Genomic DNA, 14,531 nt, shown 5'->3' on the forward strand with positions numbered 1-14,531 from the left:
TCGTTTTTCTGTGTCCAACGTTTGACTATTCGTTTTATTTGAATTTTTTTGCGATTAATATTTTTATTATTACTAGATGATAAAATATGAATAGTATTTTATACGTGACTAATTTTTTTAATTTTTTGCACAAATTTTTCAAATAAGGCGAATGGTCAAACGTTAGCCACAGAAAAATGAAAAATGAGATTATTATGGGACGGAGGTAGTATATTTTTCTTAAAACATTTTTTCTTAAAAAAATTATACTTTAATGGTCTGAAAACCGTGCATAGAAGAGCCAAAAAAAACTCTAAGAAAACAACCTAGCCTAAGCTACCACTCTTGGAAGAGGACGGTTAATCTTGTGTGATTTTCAATCCAAGCTAGGTTGCGGTAGGCTCTCATGCCTGTCATATCCTTCTTCTTTTTTTAATTGTATTTTAAGATCGTGCCATTTTCTTCCTACTCTCACTAGCTATCTATGACTACGAATCTATTGCTTTTTTAGCCTTATTTAAATTTATTTAAGGATAAACGTATATAATTTATATATGTGTTTAGGTTTATTAGCAACCACATAAATCTAGGCAATGCTTGAAAGACTTATATTTGAAACGGAGGGAGTAATTAATTTTAACATTTAAGTCTTATATTAAAATATAAGTATTGTAGCATTATACTATTTATCACATCAATCATATTTTACTCAAGATTCTTCGCATTTTCATCGTCTACCTATCCTCATTTATTTTCAATATTATAGTATTTTTTTCTTAATCTAATATTTGCTAAACAATTTACTATAAGTGATTATAATTTGGAGTAGCCGGCAGGATTGCTAGAGTAGCAATAGCAAGTGTGCTTTTGCACTTTAATTTCGGCCGGATCAGTCTGTACGTACGTCCACCTGCATGTGACCTAGCTACTTATATAGTGCACTCGTGTATACTTACTTTTTGAGAGAGCAAATTTCTTGACAATTAAAAACACGCCAGAACTAAAGACAACGCTCCGTGCAGACAGCAGAGTCGTAGCTACGAGTGCCGCCAGGTGCAGTGTATGTACAGATCGAGTTAGGATATGATGGCTATCCCTAGACATAGACATGGTTGTGTAGTTTTTTGATGCGTTTAGTTCTTAGACGGAGCTAGCGGTTCAGGAGGAGAATATTTCATGAAGATATTGAATGGTGGTATCCGACCAAATTAGCTGGATGAGTTCATCCACCTTCACTAACAGTAATCATCAGTGATTGTTTATTGATAATTAGCATGTTTTATCATTAATTAGTAATTACCAAGTTTAATTAGTGATGGATACATTTTATTGTTAATTTATAGTAATTAGGATAAAATTTATATTGATTAATTAATATTATTATTTTAGTAATTAAATATACTCATCCTATTCATCCTCATCCATCCAACCAAATAAAATATTGGATCATCTCATCCATCCAACCAAATATAAATTTGGGATAGTCTTATCTCATCTCAACTTGACCATCAACCAAACGCACCCTTAATTTGCATGCATGAGTCACATGACTTCGAGACTGCATATGCAACTTAATTGAGTTGATAAACCGTACTCCCTCCGTTTCATATTATAAGATATTTTGGGTTTATATAAATTCAATCATGTATAAATGTATATGTTGTGTATATGTGTCTAGATCCATTAACTCACAAATAAATTTAGACAAGACCCATACCGTTGGTTTAACTTTTTGATGAAAACCGACGTGAGATAAAAAAAAAAGATTCTGAGTAAATTTTCAAATGGTTTCTAAGAACTGAAGTTTGAAGTAGCAAAATTCGACCAAAAATTGACGGAAATCGGGATCCATCACCCAATCGAAAAGATGAACCCCGCGCTACACCTACTAGCCGCAACTAACAAGGACACTTGCACGCCCCAAAGCTTGATTTACAAGAATATATAGGTGCTTTTTTAGCGTACATGTACCCCTTTTTTTGTTGAGTATATATATATATATATATATATATATATATATAGCCGGTCTTAAAAACAAAACTTTCAGAGATCATCACAAGCTGTTTTATAGACGTAAACACGTACAAGAACCATCAGTAGAATAAGGGATGCAAAATAGTCGATTTTAGAGGTATCCATCGACGGATCGACCTTTTATTTGGTTGACAGGTTTATACCCTAATATAATTATAAACTAAAAGGTGAGAGAAAACTACCCTTTTAGTTGAACAATATGGGTCAATGTGCATCCATCAGTGAAAAGGCTTGCATTTGTAAGTAAAACGCATTAAAAAAATAATGTGATTTGTTGTGTAGAACGCTCCAATGTCAATTTAGATATAGTACTTCTTAAAATAATCGATGTGTGAACTACCTAGGGTATTAGATTCTAAACTCTCATAAATAAAATAGCAGGTCGTGTAAACGGTCATAAACATTTAAAAAAAATAAAATGCTGATGTATGCTTGAATTTAACTACTATTCTATCCGTTTTATAATGTAAGATGTTTAATTTTTTTCTTGCAATGTTTGACTATTTGTTATTAAAAAATTATGGAAATATCATTTATTTTGGTTTTGACTTACTTTATTATCAAAACAACTTTAAGCACAACTTATAATTTTTTTATATTTATACTAAATTTTTAAATAAGACAAATACATTTCAACAAAAAAGTAAAATATATGTTATGAAACGGAGGCGGTAAATGTTATAACGAAAATGACAAATATAATAATAAATATACACACAATAGTTAGAGTTTAAACTTTTCTTTTGCTTATAACTTGCAGATGTCATATTTAAATTATATGTTTGTGAATTGATATATTTCATATTCGATATTTTGCTTTTGAAAAAATATACTTTTGAATGATATGCAAAAAATGAGAGTTTGAAATCATTGTGTATAAATGACTCCCTCATTTCGACGTCAGACAGACTTATTTAACTCTAACCAAGTTTGTAAAAAAAAAACAACATTTGCTAACCAAATTACTTTCATCAAACCTAACATTAAACATATGTCAATACTATGTTTATTTTGTGGAGTATTTTCATATTTTTGATAAGTTAGTCAGGTATAAAGAAGCTTGACCTTGATGGTTGCGATCTTTCCGTAGATGAAAGATATATTAATTATTTTTATAACTATTTAATGGTATAAATAATATGATTAAATATTATAGAGTTGAAGATCTATTATATAAATATAAGAGGTTAACCTCTTTAAAAACACTTTTTTTATAAATAATAGACCGATTAGTTTGGATAGTGTGCGTATAAAAGGGGGAGGTGTAGCTAGTGTGTATCAGTATTACCTCCTTCCGGTGCAGAGGACGACCCCACACGTAGAGACCCAGCCTCAGGTAGCTGACGATCCGCGTGCGGCGCGCGCCGGGACCAGCGGCCAACGTCGTTAAAGCCGCGCCACCTGATTCACCGCAACCATCAATTACTACCAGTCTGCTGCTGCAGCCTCCTCCTCCTCCTCCTCTCCCGGATCATCCGTTCCATTCATGTGACACCGATCCCCCACCCGCGCCGCGCGCCATGGGCAAGAAGCACGCCGCCGCTGCTGCTGGTGGTGGCGGCGGCTGGTTCTCCGCCGTCAGGAAGGTCTTCCGCCCCTCCTCTTCCAAGGACGCCGCCGCGGCGCCTGTCCCCGACAAGGTACGTGGTTCATGGATTGGATGGTTTCTTGATCATGGGCGCCATCGTTCACGGTTGCCATGCCGGTTGGTACGAGTCACTCTCTTTGCGTGTATGTGTTGCAGAAGGGCGGTGGAGGCGAGGAGGAAGCGCCGGCGGCGGTGCCGGAGGTCCTTCTGCTGGAGCATTTCCCGGCGGGCGGGGGCGGGGCCGGGACCGAGACGACGTCGTCGTCGCCGGAGGGGACGGTCAATGAGGCGGCGGGGAAGACGGGCGGCGGGAACGACGAGTACGGCGAGGTGGAGCGGGCGAGGGCGCTGGCGGCAGCGGCGGAGGCGGCGGTGGCCGCCGCCGAGGCCGCGGCAAGGGTGGTGAGGATGTCGGCGCTCCGGCGCGCGTCGCGGGAGGAGCGCGCCGCCGTGCGCATCCAGGCCTTCTACCGCGGCTACCTGGTACGCACGCACGTACGCCTAGCAAATCAACCTGAATGCCGTTGCTCTCTTTCGCTCCAAACGGGTTAATTATCAGAGCATTTTTTTTTCCATCCTTCGGGAGGTACCGAGGTATCTCAAGACACCGATTTCTATGTAAAATTTAGTATCTTTTAATATCTAAGAAAGATGTACCAAATTTTACAAAGAAAACGAGGTGTTTTCTTAAAAATGATAAAAATACTCTAATTATCAAGAGGATCTCGTCTTTCCGCTTCTGTTTATACTTATAAATAAAAATTTAAATTATATTTAAAGTTTTTATTATTATAGTTTATTTTTTAACTTTAGATCATTAAGAACCTATATACATTTTAAAATATGTTGGTTAATCTTGTGCGAACTTTTTTTGGGATAAATTTATGCAAACTTGCTTTTAAAATCTATCCTTTCTAGAATAACCGTGTTCAAAATTGCAATCCATGTCCCCTACAGAAAATAAAAATGCTCCCATGGTATTGGATTGTTTTTTTTTCACAATATTTATTCATTGATTTTAGACATGTTTCAGCATTTTTATTAAGCGTACGTGTGTTAGACGTACGAGATCACTCATGCATATACATACATCTGTCTTGTGGTAAAATTACAGTAGGACCAACATGAAACTGCAGTCATTGAACCCCTTTGACCCTCACAGAGGTGGTTTGTTCCAGAATTTAAAAGAGGCATCTACCGTCCTTTTGTACTAACTATTTGCTGGAGTGACATCTTGGCAAGTGTACATTCTTCACTTTATACTAGTAAATGCACAATCATAATATGTAACAGTAAAAAGTGTTGGACAAAACCGAACAAAGTACCAGTAGAATGCTAGTACAACGTAACTTACTACCCGTGTTTAATCTCATGCTTATACTTATAAACCAAATTTTAAATTTTAAAACTTAATTTTCAAGTAGATTTTGAGGGATTTTTTATTGTAGTTTATTTTATAATATTTGCTTTTAAAACAATATAAACACATATGCAAAAATCATATCCATAAATTATTATTTTTTAATTACTAATATGTCGTTCCGTTTATGCTTTTTAAAAGAGAAATGGCTGCAAATCTTTTACCCTAGATAAAACAAATTAAATACACAGGAACAAAGTACAGAAGAAATCAAGAGAAAACAATTACAACAAAAAAATTAATTGGAGAGGCAAAAAGGTGGCGAGTGTGTGCTCGAGTTGGTGGCTGAAGATCTTGAGTTAAAATCAGTGGGGCACTTTTAAGGTGATCAGTCTTGATTCATCTAGCTAGCTACTAGCTCCACAAGAGGATCGCTTACACCTCAAGGAGTGACTGATCGACTGATCATTAGTAGATCTTAAGGATGGGGAATTGGAAGAGGTGACTTGGGGACAAATCCTGAATCGATTACACCATTACCTGTGATGATCGATCATCCATGACCTTGTTTGTTTGATTGGCACCTACCTACCATATCTATCAGCCCTGTCCAGGACCCTAGCAGTAACTGCGTTTCATGTCCGGATGCCAAACAATTGGGTACTTGGCAGTTTGGGATTTGGACCATTTTGTGTTGTTTATTTTTAATGTCTGTCATCTAGTGTAACAGCAGGAAATCGTGTGCTGTAAGTTTATCCCATGATTACAGAGGAATCATGCGTTCTTGTCAACCATATTAGCCCAGTTTTAGTGCTTAAGGCTAAGCCACTACCGTTTTTTGTTTTTTTTTTTGGGGTACAAGTTGATTCTCAGTGATATCAGTTATAAGTAGGGCTTCTTTGGAAAAGAAAAACTACACTGCTGTTTTTTTTAACAAAAAAGAAATGCAGCTCGTTTGGTTTTTTGTTCGGTAATTTCATTACTGAACTCATTTTTTTATGATTGGCGAGCCGTATTAGCCCCCCTCATGCCAAACAGATTGACGTGGTAGTTCCACATCATATACTTTTGACATGGCAGTGCCATGTCAGCCCTCCTGGCATGGTTGTTATTTTAGTTTTTAAACTTTTGTAATAAATAATTTTATTACTAAATTTCGAAGGAAAATATTTTCACCGTATGAATTTTTTAGCCACGTTAGTATTGGTGGCGTGATCAAAAGGTTCATATGGTAAAAAAAAATTCGAGCTTTACTAATAACATTACTTATTAAAAAATTCTTAAAAAGTAAGAAAAATTGCCATACCTTTCCCGTCAGTATGGAATCCTTCGGTCACACCATATGCGTTAGTGCTGTTCAATTTGGCCACACTGAGAATAGTGAGGGGCGAAATGGTTTTTTTTCAAACTAAATCATAGGTATGTTTATTTTAAAATATTATAACAACTTCTTAAATAAAAAATCTTGAAAAGGTGGTGTTTCAAGTGAGATATGGACCATGTAAGTTTTTTTATTGATGAGTGGTGTACATTTTTTAATAAAATCCTAATTCTCTAATCGGCTAACCTATAATTGATAATACAAACTAAAAATATTTATTTGTGAAACTTTTGTATATTGTAGCAGAAAAGTAAGGAGTTAAGAATAAAAATAGATTATTATAAAAAAAACCCTCAAGATCGGATCCAAAATTTTAATTTTATCTGTTGCTAAGCCAACAAGCAAATGACGATGATAGGTAAAATCAAGATGCAATCATAAATTCCCAATGTGCCACATTAGTTTTCTTAAAATCTTTACAACAATATATATTTTTATGTGTATCATTTTCCCTATTTAAATATTAAAATAAAAATGGTGGAAAAACAAAATCCTGATGTTGACGTGGCAGGCTCGTCGAGCCCTGCGCGCGCTCCGCGGGCTGGTGCGGCTGCAGGCGCTGGTGCGCGGCCACCAGGTGAGGCGCCAGGTCCACCTCACCATGCGCTGCATGCAGGCGCTCGTCCGCGCCCAGGCCCGCGTCCGCGCCCACCGCCTCACCGATCACCTCCACCCCGCCGCCACCTACAGCTCCCGGCGGCGGGACCGCCACCCTCTACGCAACAACTCCTACCACGCCCAACCCGGCGTGCAAGACGACATCAGCGACGACGACGGCGACGGCGGCGAGATTGACGGGCACGGGGGGCAGCAGCACCGGCGGCAGCGAGGCAACGCCGACGTCAGGAGCGGGAGCCCTTTCAGGAGCTGGGACGGTAGCAGCCGCACCCCGGAGGAGGACAGGGCCGAGGGCGCGCGCCGGCACGACGCCGCCGCTCGCCGGGAGCGCGCGCGCGCCTACGCCTACGGCTACCAGCAGGTGGGTGCGAGACAGATCTTGATCGATACGATCGACACCGCTGTGTTTGCTCGTGTCTCGAAATTGACGAAGCAATGGGTTGTAACTGTGATTCTAGCAGAGACAATGGCAGCAGGCCGGCGGGTTCCAGTGGCTGGACAGATGGATGGCGGCGCAAGCGGGGCAGCAGCACCCGTCGGAGCCCGACAAGAACCGCCGCGCCGCCGCCAGGACGTCTTCAAACTACGCGACGGCCGCCGACGGCGCCATGCCCGAGAGGACGGTCGAGATGGACGCGTCGTCGTATCGGAGCCCGCTCAACTCCCACTCCGCCGGCCGGCCGCCGGTCGCTCCGAGCTACATGGCGGCCACGCAGTCTACGCGCGCCAGGGCGCGCACGGCGCCGCCGGCGACACAGCCGCACGCCAGGAGCCGGTCCGGCGCCGTGCTCGCCGGGGACTCGTCAAGCTCGGGCCAGAGCGGCAGCGGCAGCGGCGCTGGTGCCGGCACGCATGTCCAAGAACCGTGCACCGCGTACAGCCCGAGCCCGGAGTTGAGCTGCACCGGCGAGTGGACGTCGCCGCGCCTTGCCGTCGGTGGCCGTGCCACCAGATTGCTCTATACTTGACTCAGCGTGGCGTGTCATCCATGAAAACGAAATCTGATTGGATCACGTTTTGTGCTTGATGGCTGATTTTGGTGTTTGTTCTTGTACTTGTATACCAATGTATAGTTGTGGTTGCTGTGTGGCTAATGTCTGAAAGATTGTGTAAAAGTTTTCATTGTTCTGAAAAAAGAACCAATTGTGTAATAAAGTTGAGAGAGAGAGAGAGAATGGGATGATTTCTTCTCTGTTCAAGCTGTCAGACATTTCAGTATACATTTTTTGTTTCGAATTTAGCAAATGGATTTTCTTGTTTATTATCCTCAATGATTTATTGCTTTGTATATTCTGCTGATGATTTACCAGTCTATGTGTGGAACTGATAGCATGTGAACTAATTTTGCTGTCATTTAAGTTCAGGCAACCCATGATCCAACTAGCCAACATTTGCAGGAGTCATAACTTCTTTGAGGGACCATGACACTTGTTTTTCGGTTCGTGTCATGATGTTTGTTTGCCTGACCATAACGCTGCCTGAACTCCAACAAACACTTGTTTGGTTTGTGCCCTAATATGTCCTGAGCTAGCCTGACTTGCCCATTCATTAGCCTACTGGACCTTGGGCCCATTCATTAGCCTACTGGACCTCGGGCCCATTCATTAGCCTAAGCTAGGCCATCCAATTCGTACACCTGAGCTTTAGGTAGATGTTCTTATTGATGAATGTGTTAATATTTTAATGTTTGTGTGCTAATCAAATTTTTTTTTGAGCTTTAATACTTCTCAGGCATATGGTACCAACCAAACACATAATTTTTCAGATCTTTCAGATCGTTTGATGAAGCAAGTTCTATTTCTCTGAAGGCTACCTGTCAGGCATCATTTTTTCTCAGGCGTGAGCCTCAGGCAGCAACCAAACACCCTCCATATCTTTGTGGAAGCAATGAAAAAGGAACATTTCATGGGAAAATTGCATACTCCATTTATATTTTGTACAACAGACATCCTTACTAGATTGCAGGCAACATTCCCCCGACATTAATAAAAGGAGATAAGTTACAACACAATTCTTTGAAGGACAAACCTGTAATCTGAACCCTTTACAACAAATACCATAAAATTCAGAACTCTTCAAATTGACACTTTCCCGAAGGATCGATGACCTTATATCTCAATTACACACCCATTAATTTCTCTGCTGCATGAAATTCTTTGTTAATGAGATTTTCTATGCTGCTGCAAAATTCGGAAATGGGACCGAAGACATCGAAAATACCCTAGGCAATAAAAGCCCTAACTTGTTTGACTATAAGCTGGTAGCTGATACTCTTACAGGCTTCAAAACTCTCAGGACCCTCCTAGCATGCTCAAGAATAATATAAAATGCCCCAAACAAGAAAAGCAAAATAAGTTGCAGATTGTATAGAACAATGATGTTGCATTCTCGTCTGGCTACACGATTATCTGATCCAGCAAGAAGTTGATCTGGTTTTTGACAAAACACCACAGATTACCTCAATAAATTAGTTGAGGAAAAAAGGATTCCAAACATTTCCAAAATTATGTGTAGTTTGAAAAGGAAATTACCATTGGATTTCTTAGGAAGGTTTGACCATTCCTCCTGATCTGTATTTGATTTTGATGCTTTTATCATCTCCATGAGGGACATATTAACCTACAAGGTAACTTGTCAGTTGGAATGCAACAATTGCTACGTAGTTCATTAAATCAACAAATACTGAAGTAGTCTTTTAAGAAACCACTGTTTACCTCAGCTGATCTTTCATGGCTCACTAGGTGGCCTCCATGGAGTTCAACCAGCTTAGCAGCAGGCTGGAGCTTCTCTGCAAGTCTCCTTGCATGATGCAACTGAGCAACAACATCATCCCTGATGAAATGCCATCATAAAAATGATCAGTATAGTGATGAAACATCACCAGTCTACAGTGAATTATTAAGGCCGCTATTCACCTTCCATGAATAATTAAAATAAGAAAACCTGCTGAACGAATCCGGTCTAGTTCTTTCTGTGTAAGCTTATGCGTCCAACAGGCATTCAGTTGGCCTTCAAATCCATGTCTTGATTGCATTCCGCATGATGACAAACCTTTCACATATTCCTGTAAAAATAACAACACCTCTTTGATCAGATGAAACAACTGTCCACATGATATTTATAGTCGTTCTGAACTTTAGTTTCTGAAAATATTGTTTCAGGTTTTTTACTTAGCAAGTAATGAATGGTGTCTCAGTTTCAATATAATTAAATCTAGAGCATTGGAAAGACCAATGTTTCCAGTTTTGTCAGTGAACCTTCCTAGTCTAAGGGGCTGCTTAGTTCCCAAAAATTTTCATCTCGCGATTTAAATATAAACAAAACGAAAAACTAATTGTACATTTATGTAAGAAATCGTGAGACAAATCTTTTGAGCCTAATTAGTACGTGATTAGCCATAAGTGCTACAGTAACCAACATATGCTAATGATGGATTAATTAGGCTCAAAAAATTCAACTCGCGATTTATAGGCCAGCCATGAAATTTGTTTTTTCATTCGTGTCCGAAAACTCCTTCCGACATCCGGTCAAATGTCTGATGTGACCTTCCCTCCAAAAATTTTTGCCATCTAAAACAAAAGTGAATTCAAAGTCCCTTTTTCCTCAATGTGATGACCACTATTACGGATGTTACATCTGTCATATAAATTATATGTAATTTCTGACCTGGTAAAGCATTTGTCTTCTGGTATTTGATCCAACAATTTCGTCAAGGAACTCCTACAGGATGACAAGAGTTGAAATTATTCTATTTTTATTTGGCGTTCAAATAAGGTAAACTTGTACAAGAATATTCAATCATACTAACCCTCGTGTAATGAACATCAAGATCAACAACAGCTCTCTGCTCCGGAGTTCTTGCTCTTAGAAAACGACACGCGAGGGATATGGTCTGCCAATCAATCTGAACCGGAAAATGCAACCGGCATTAGGATTCTACTGGCTATATTATTTGTGTTAATGAATCCAGGTTAGTGCAATAAGTGAAATGTCATAGACTAAACGACAGTTATTCACCAACACCATATAATACTTTGACAATGTCAAGATAAGACTGCATTATGCTGAACAACTTGTTTGAAAACTTCAATGTGAGTTCTGTACAGAACAACGTGGACAGTTTTCAAATACAAGCTCTGAACATACACAATGTCAAACCCGTAAATTATATGCTTAAAGTAGGTAGTGGAAAATGTAAAAGGTGACGCAGCAGTCAAACCCAATTAAAGGAGGCCCCTAAAATGGATTTGACACTGTTTATTTCTAAAAATAATGAATAGTTGACGCTTTTATTTGCAGATATTTATTGGTATAGATATGGGCACAGTGGCAACGCATGGTGAGGAAAAAACTACAGTACCTCACTACATATATGGTGCACAATTGTAAAAAAATCCCCATTGCTTTCTAACATTCAGTGTAGATATTACTAGAAAAGGAGGTCTCAATCATACAGCAAAATGCAATTTTTTCTTGCAGAAAAAAAATAAAAAACTAGAGATTTAAAAGTACGGAGTAAATGGTTTGTATGATGTGGAGATATCTTCATTGTACTTCTACGAGTTTAATGTGGCAACAAGAAACTCGGGCCTTCCTTTCCACATGGCAAAGCAAGCGCCAATTTTGACTCTTCGTCCCTGAACATCATCTATGCTGCTAGATTTCTGGATTCATCTTTGTCAAATCATGTTTAATTTTCTAACCAATTGAAAGACCATCCAGAAACTAGAGGAAAGAAAGTAAAGAAAGCAACAGCTGAAAACTTCAAGTGCCAAAGTTGAAAAAAAAATCCCCTAGCGATTGTGACTCAAGTCTTTCACAAAGCTTAGCTCTTTTTATCTGAACCAGTCAAAAGAAAAGGATGAAAAAAAAGAGAGAAAAACATACAAGGATTTACAGGATCATAGTACCTTGGGGATGCATTGGTAGCCACCTCCGGTGGTGTTGAGCAACGCCAGCGACGCGACCCTCTCCGGCGCAATGGCGGCCAACTTGGAAGCTATCATGGATCCTGCTTCACCATGATCAGACATCATTAGCTCTTCCCATATCTTATTCTGAAGTTCTGAACCAAGAAAAAAAATGCAGACAGGGATCAACTGAAAAACACAGCATAACACAGTGTGCAACTGTGCATGCCTTATTACGTACCCATGGAGTGACCGAAAAGATGCGCCTTTCGCCATCCCAGATGGTCCATGAGCGCCAACGCGTCCTTGGCCATGATCACCGTCCTGAGAAGAATCGAGCGATGAAAATGAAAATTTTTTTTTTTGGGCTTTTGATCATTTGATGCTGGGAGAAGAGAAGATAAGAAAGAACTCGACAAGTATCTCTGTCCCTGTCAGTGAATTCAATGGGGAGGAGCAGAGCATTACGTGTAGTGCGATTTGTGCGGCGGCACGGAGCTGCGGCCCATGCCGCGGTTGTCGAAGCAGCAGACCTCGACGCCCTCGTCGGCGGCGCCACCGGCGTCGTCGCCGGCGGGGGACTCCTCGTCGACGGGCTCCACGGCGCCCGTCAGGCCCTTCACCTGCGGGCCCCACGACTCGTGCGTCCCCGCGAACCCTGAAGAACGCGTCGATCGACGTGACGGGAGATTCAAAATCTCAGTTTTTTGTGTTCTTTATTTGCAGATTGGGGGATTGCGCGTAGAGGAAATTGAAAAGTGAAACATTATTTTTGAACAAAAAGTGAAACATCTCGTGGAGAGCACGAAGCAAAAGCGAATTCCCCTCGGGAGAAAATTTTTTAAAGAAAAATCCCAATCTCCATGAAACATTTGGTCGCCGGATGCTCAGGTAGGAGTAGTTGAAATCAAGAAATCCACGAGGGCAAGAAGACGCCGGCGGCCGGCCGCCGTGTCGCCATTACGGAACAGGAGGGTTCGCGCGGCAGAGCAGACTGGAGGGGAACAGAGGCGAGGGAGGACTGGAGGACGGCGAGGCACGTACGCACGGCACGTACCGATGATGAGGAGCACCTTGGTGCCGCCATGGCCGTATCTCTGGTAGAAAATCCGCACGTCGCCCTCGCCGCCGGCCGCCGGGTCGCCGTGGCTGACCACGCAGTACGGCATCCTCCGCCGCCTCACCTACCTCCCTCCCGGGCGCGGCGGTGCAACCAAGGGTTTGGTCCTCCCTTGGTTGCTTCGCCCGCCGATCGGTCGCCAACCAACCGGAACCGGAGAGGCGCGCGGGTAGAGAGAGATTTGGTTATTTGCAGGTGGAGCTTGGTAGCGACGTGGCCGCCTCGATCTCCTGGATGGATGTGGCGCGAAGAGGCGGAGGCCCGCTCGAGGAAGGAGAGACCCGCTCCGCGGCCGGGCGAGCTCTTAAAGTCGTCGTCCAGTCAAACCATGCCGCGTAAAGTTTGACCGGGGTTTGTCTGCCGAGACGGCCCTTTCTCGTTACATGCGAGAAGGCGCGCGCCAACACGTACCACGTTAGAGCACGTTTCTTTCCGACCCATATTCTCTCTTTATATTCTCTTTTTTTTCCCATATGTATATGCTTACTGAACTATTGCACATTAGATTTTTAAGGTTTTCTAAAAAAAACTACATAAAAATTTATATAGTTAATAATTAATTATTTATATGTTAATTGACTGCTTTTTCTTTAGCAAATTACTCAGCGAAATGCCGAGGCAGTGCATGACTTCTACAGGTCATAGAGCTTGCAAGGTTAATAAGAAAATAGGAGAATATAAACACACCACGCCACAACGTCGCAGAGAAAGAGGACGAGAGAGGATGCACAACATAAAAATGCTGAATAGATGACTTTACCTATTAAGACCCATACGATTATTAGCTGACTCTTCTCTACCACGTAAGCAAAAATGATGATATGTAATGGAGAGAAGTGAGAGAAAAAAACCCATTGTCATGCATGACAACAACTTAGAGTTGACTCTTAGTATTTATTTAAGGAAATTTTGTTGCATGGGGTAGATAAAAAGGAAAAATAGTAATAAAAAATTTATGTTGTATTAATAAAGAAACCATACATACCTCTATTTTTGTATATATGTTTATAAAATAAGTTAATGTTGTTGATGTGTATGAGAGAATAGTCAGTCCTGGGCTCTACCTTTAAACATGTCCTTAAGATGTAATTATGATACCCACCGCATATCTATATATGCCTTTATTAGGAATTTAGTTACGTCGACAGATATTATTATTAGGTCTCACTAAAGATTCCCTCGCTAACTCTAGCCTTTTTTTCTACCCTATAGTGCATAAACTGGTGTGACTCATGGCTCATTATCTCATGGAACAAATCCAACGATTCAGAAGTAGCTACATCAATCGAATGACCCAGATCAACTATACATCACTATCGCCATGCATTAGCAAATTCTTTCCATAATAATTAGAAACTTCCTATAAAATATAAATATACACACTTTTCATGTATACAGCTCCTATAATTATACTATTGTTGATGCTGGAAATAACAACAATGGTCACACATGTAGGCCTAGGAGTTAATCTTAAACCACTCTAGTGCAGGATCTAATTCTTAGAATCACTGAGCGTGCCGGTCAGTTTAATCATGTAACTG

At 40.8% G+C, this 14,531-nt stretch overlaps 2 protein-coding genes across 3 annotated transcripts; one reads left to right on the forward strand and one right to left on the reverse strand.

The window, feature by feature from the left end:
• The first annotated feature begins 3,364 nt into the window (after window positions 1-3,364).
• On the forward strand, window positions 3,365-8,152 carry LOC107303509 (protein IQ-DOMAIN 14-like). Of its 2 annotated transcripts, none has more exons than XM_040520324.1 (4): window positions 3,365-3,653; window positions 3,758-4,084; window positions 6,854-7,321; window positions 7,419-8,152. In XM_040520324.1, exons 1-4 carry the CDS (start codon window positions 3,534-3,536, stop codon window positions 7,926-7,928), a joined length of 1,425 nt encoding a protein of 474 aa, XP_040376258.1. In that variant the 5' UTR covers window positions 3,365-3,533; the 3' UTR covers window positions 7,929-8,152. The 2 variants fall into 2 exon arrangements, with proteins under 2 accessions (XP_040376258.1, XP_040376259.1); XM_040520325.1 differs by having other exon boundaries at window positions 3,372-3,653; window positions 7,422-8,152.
• A 692-nt stretch (window positions 8,153-8,844) lies between these two features.
• Window positions 8,845-13,241, reverse strand: LOC102709622 (putative aminoacrylate hydrolase RutD). The gene is made up of 10 exons (XM_015833475.2): window positions 12,928-13,241; window positions 12,339-12,528; window positions 12,112-12,194; window positions 11,871-11,971; window positions 10,769-10,864; window positions 10,627-10,680; window positions 9,876-10,024; window positions 9,675-9,792; window positions 9,492-9,579; window positions 8,845-9,389 (listed from the first exon to the last, which is right to left on the reverse strand). Exons 1-10 carry the CDS (start codon window positions 13,037-13,039, stop codon window positions 9,211-9,213), a joined length of 1,170 nt encoding a protein of 389 aa, XP_015688961.1. The 5' UTR covers window positions 13,040-13,241; the 3' UTR covers window positions 8,845-9,210.
• Between the last annotated feature and the right edge of the window lie 1,290 nt (window positions 13,242-14,531).

This window comes from Oryza brachyantha, chromosome 2, assembly GCF_000231095.2.
Source record: "Oryza brachyantha chromosome 2, ObraRS2, whole genome shotgun sequence".
Classification (NCBI taxonomy): Eukaryota; Viridiplantae; Streptophyta; class Magnoliopsida; order Poales; family Poaceae; genus Oryza; species Oryza brachyantha.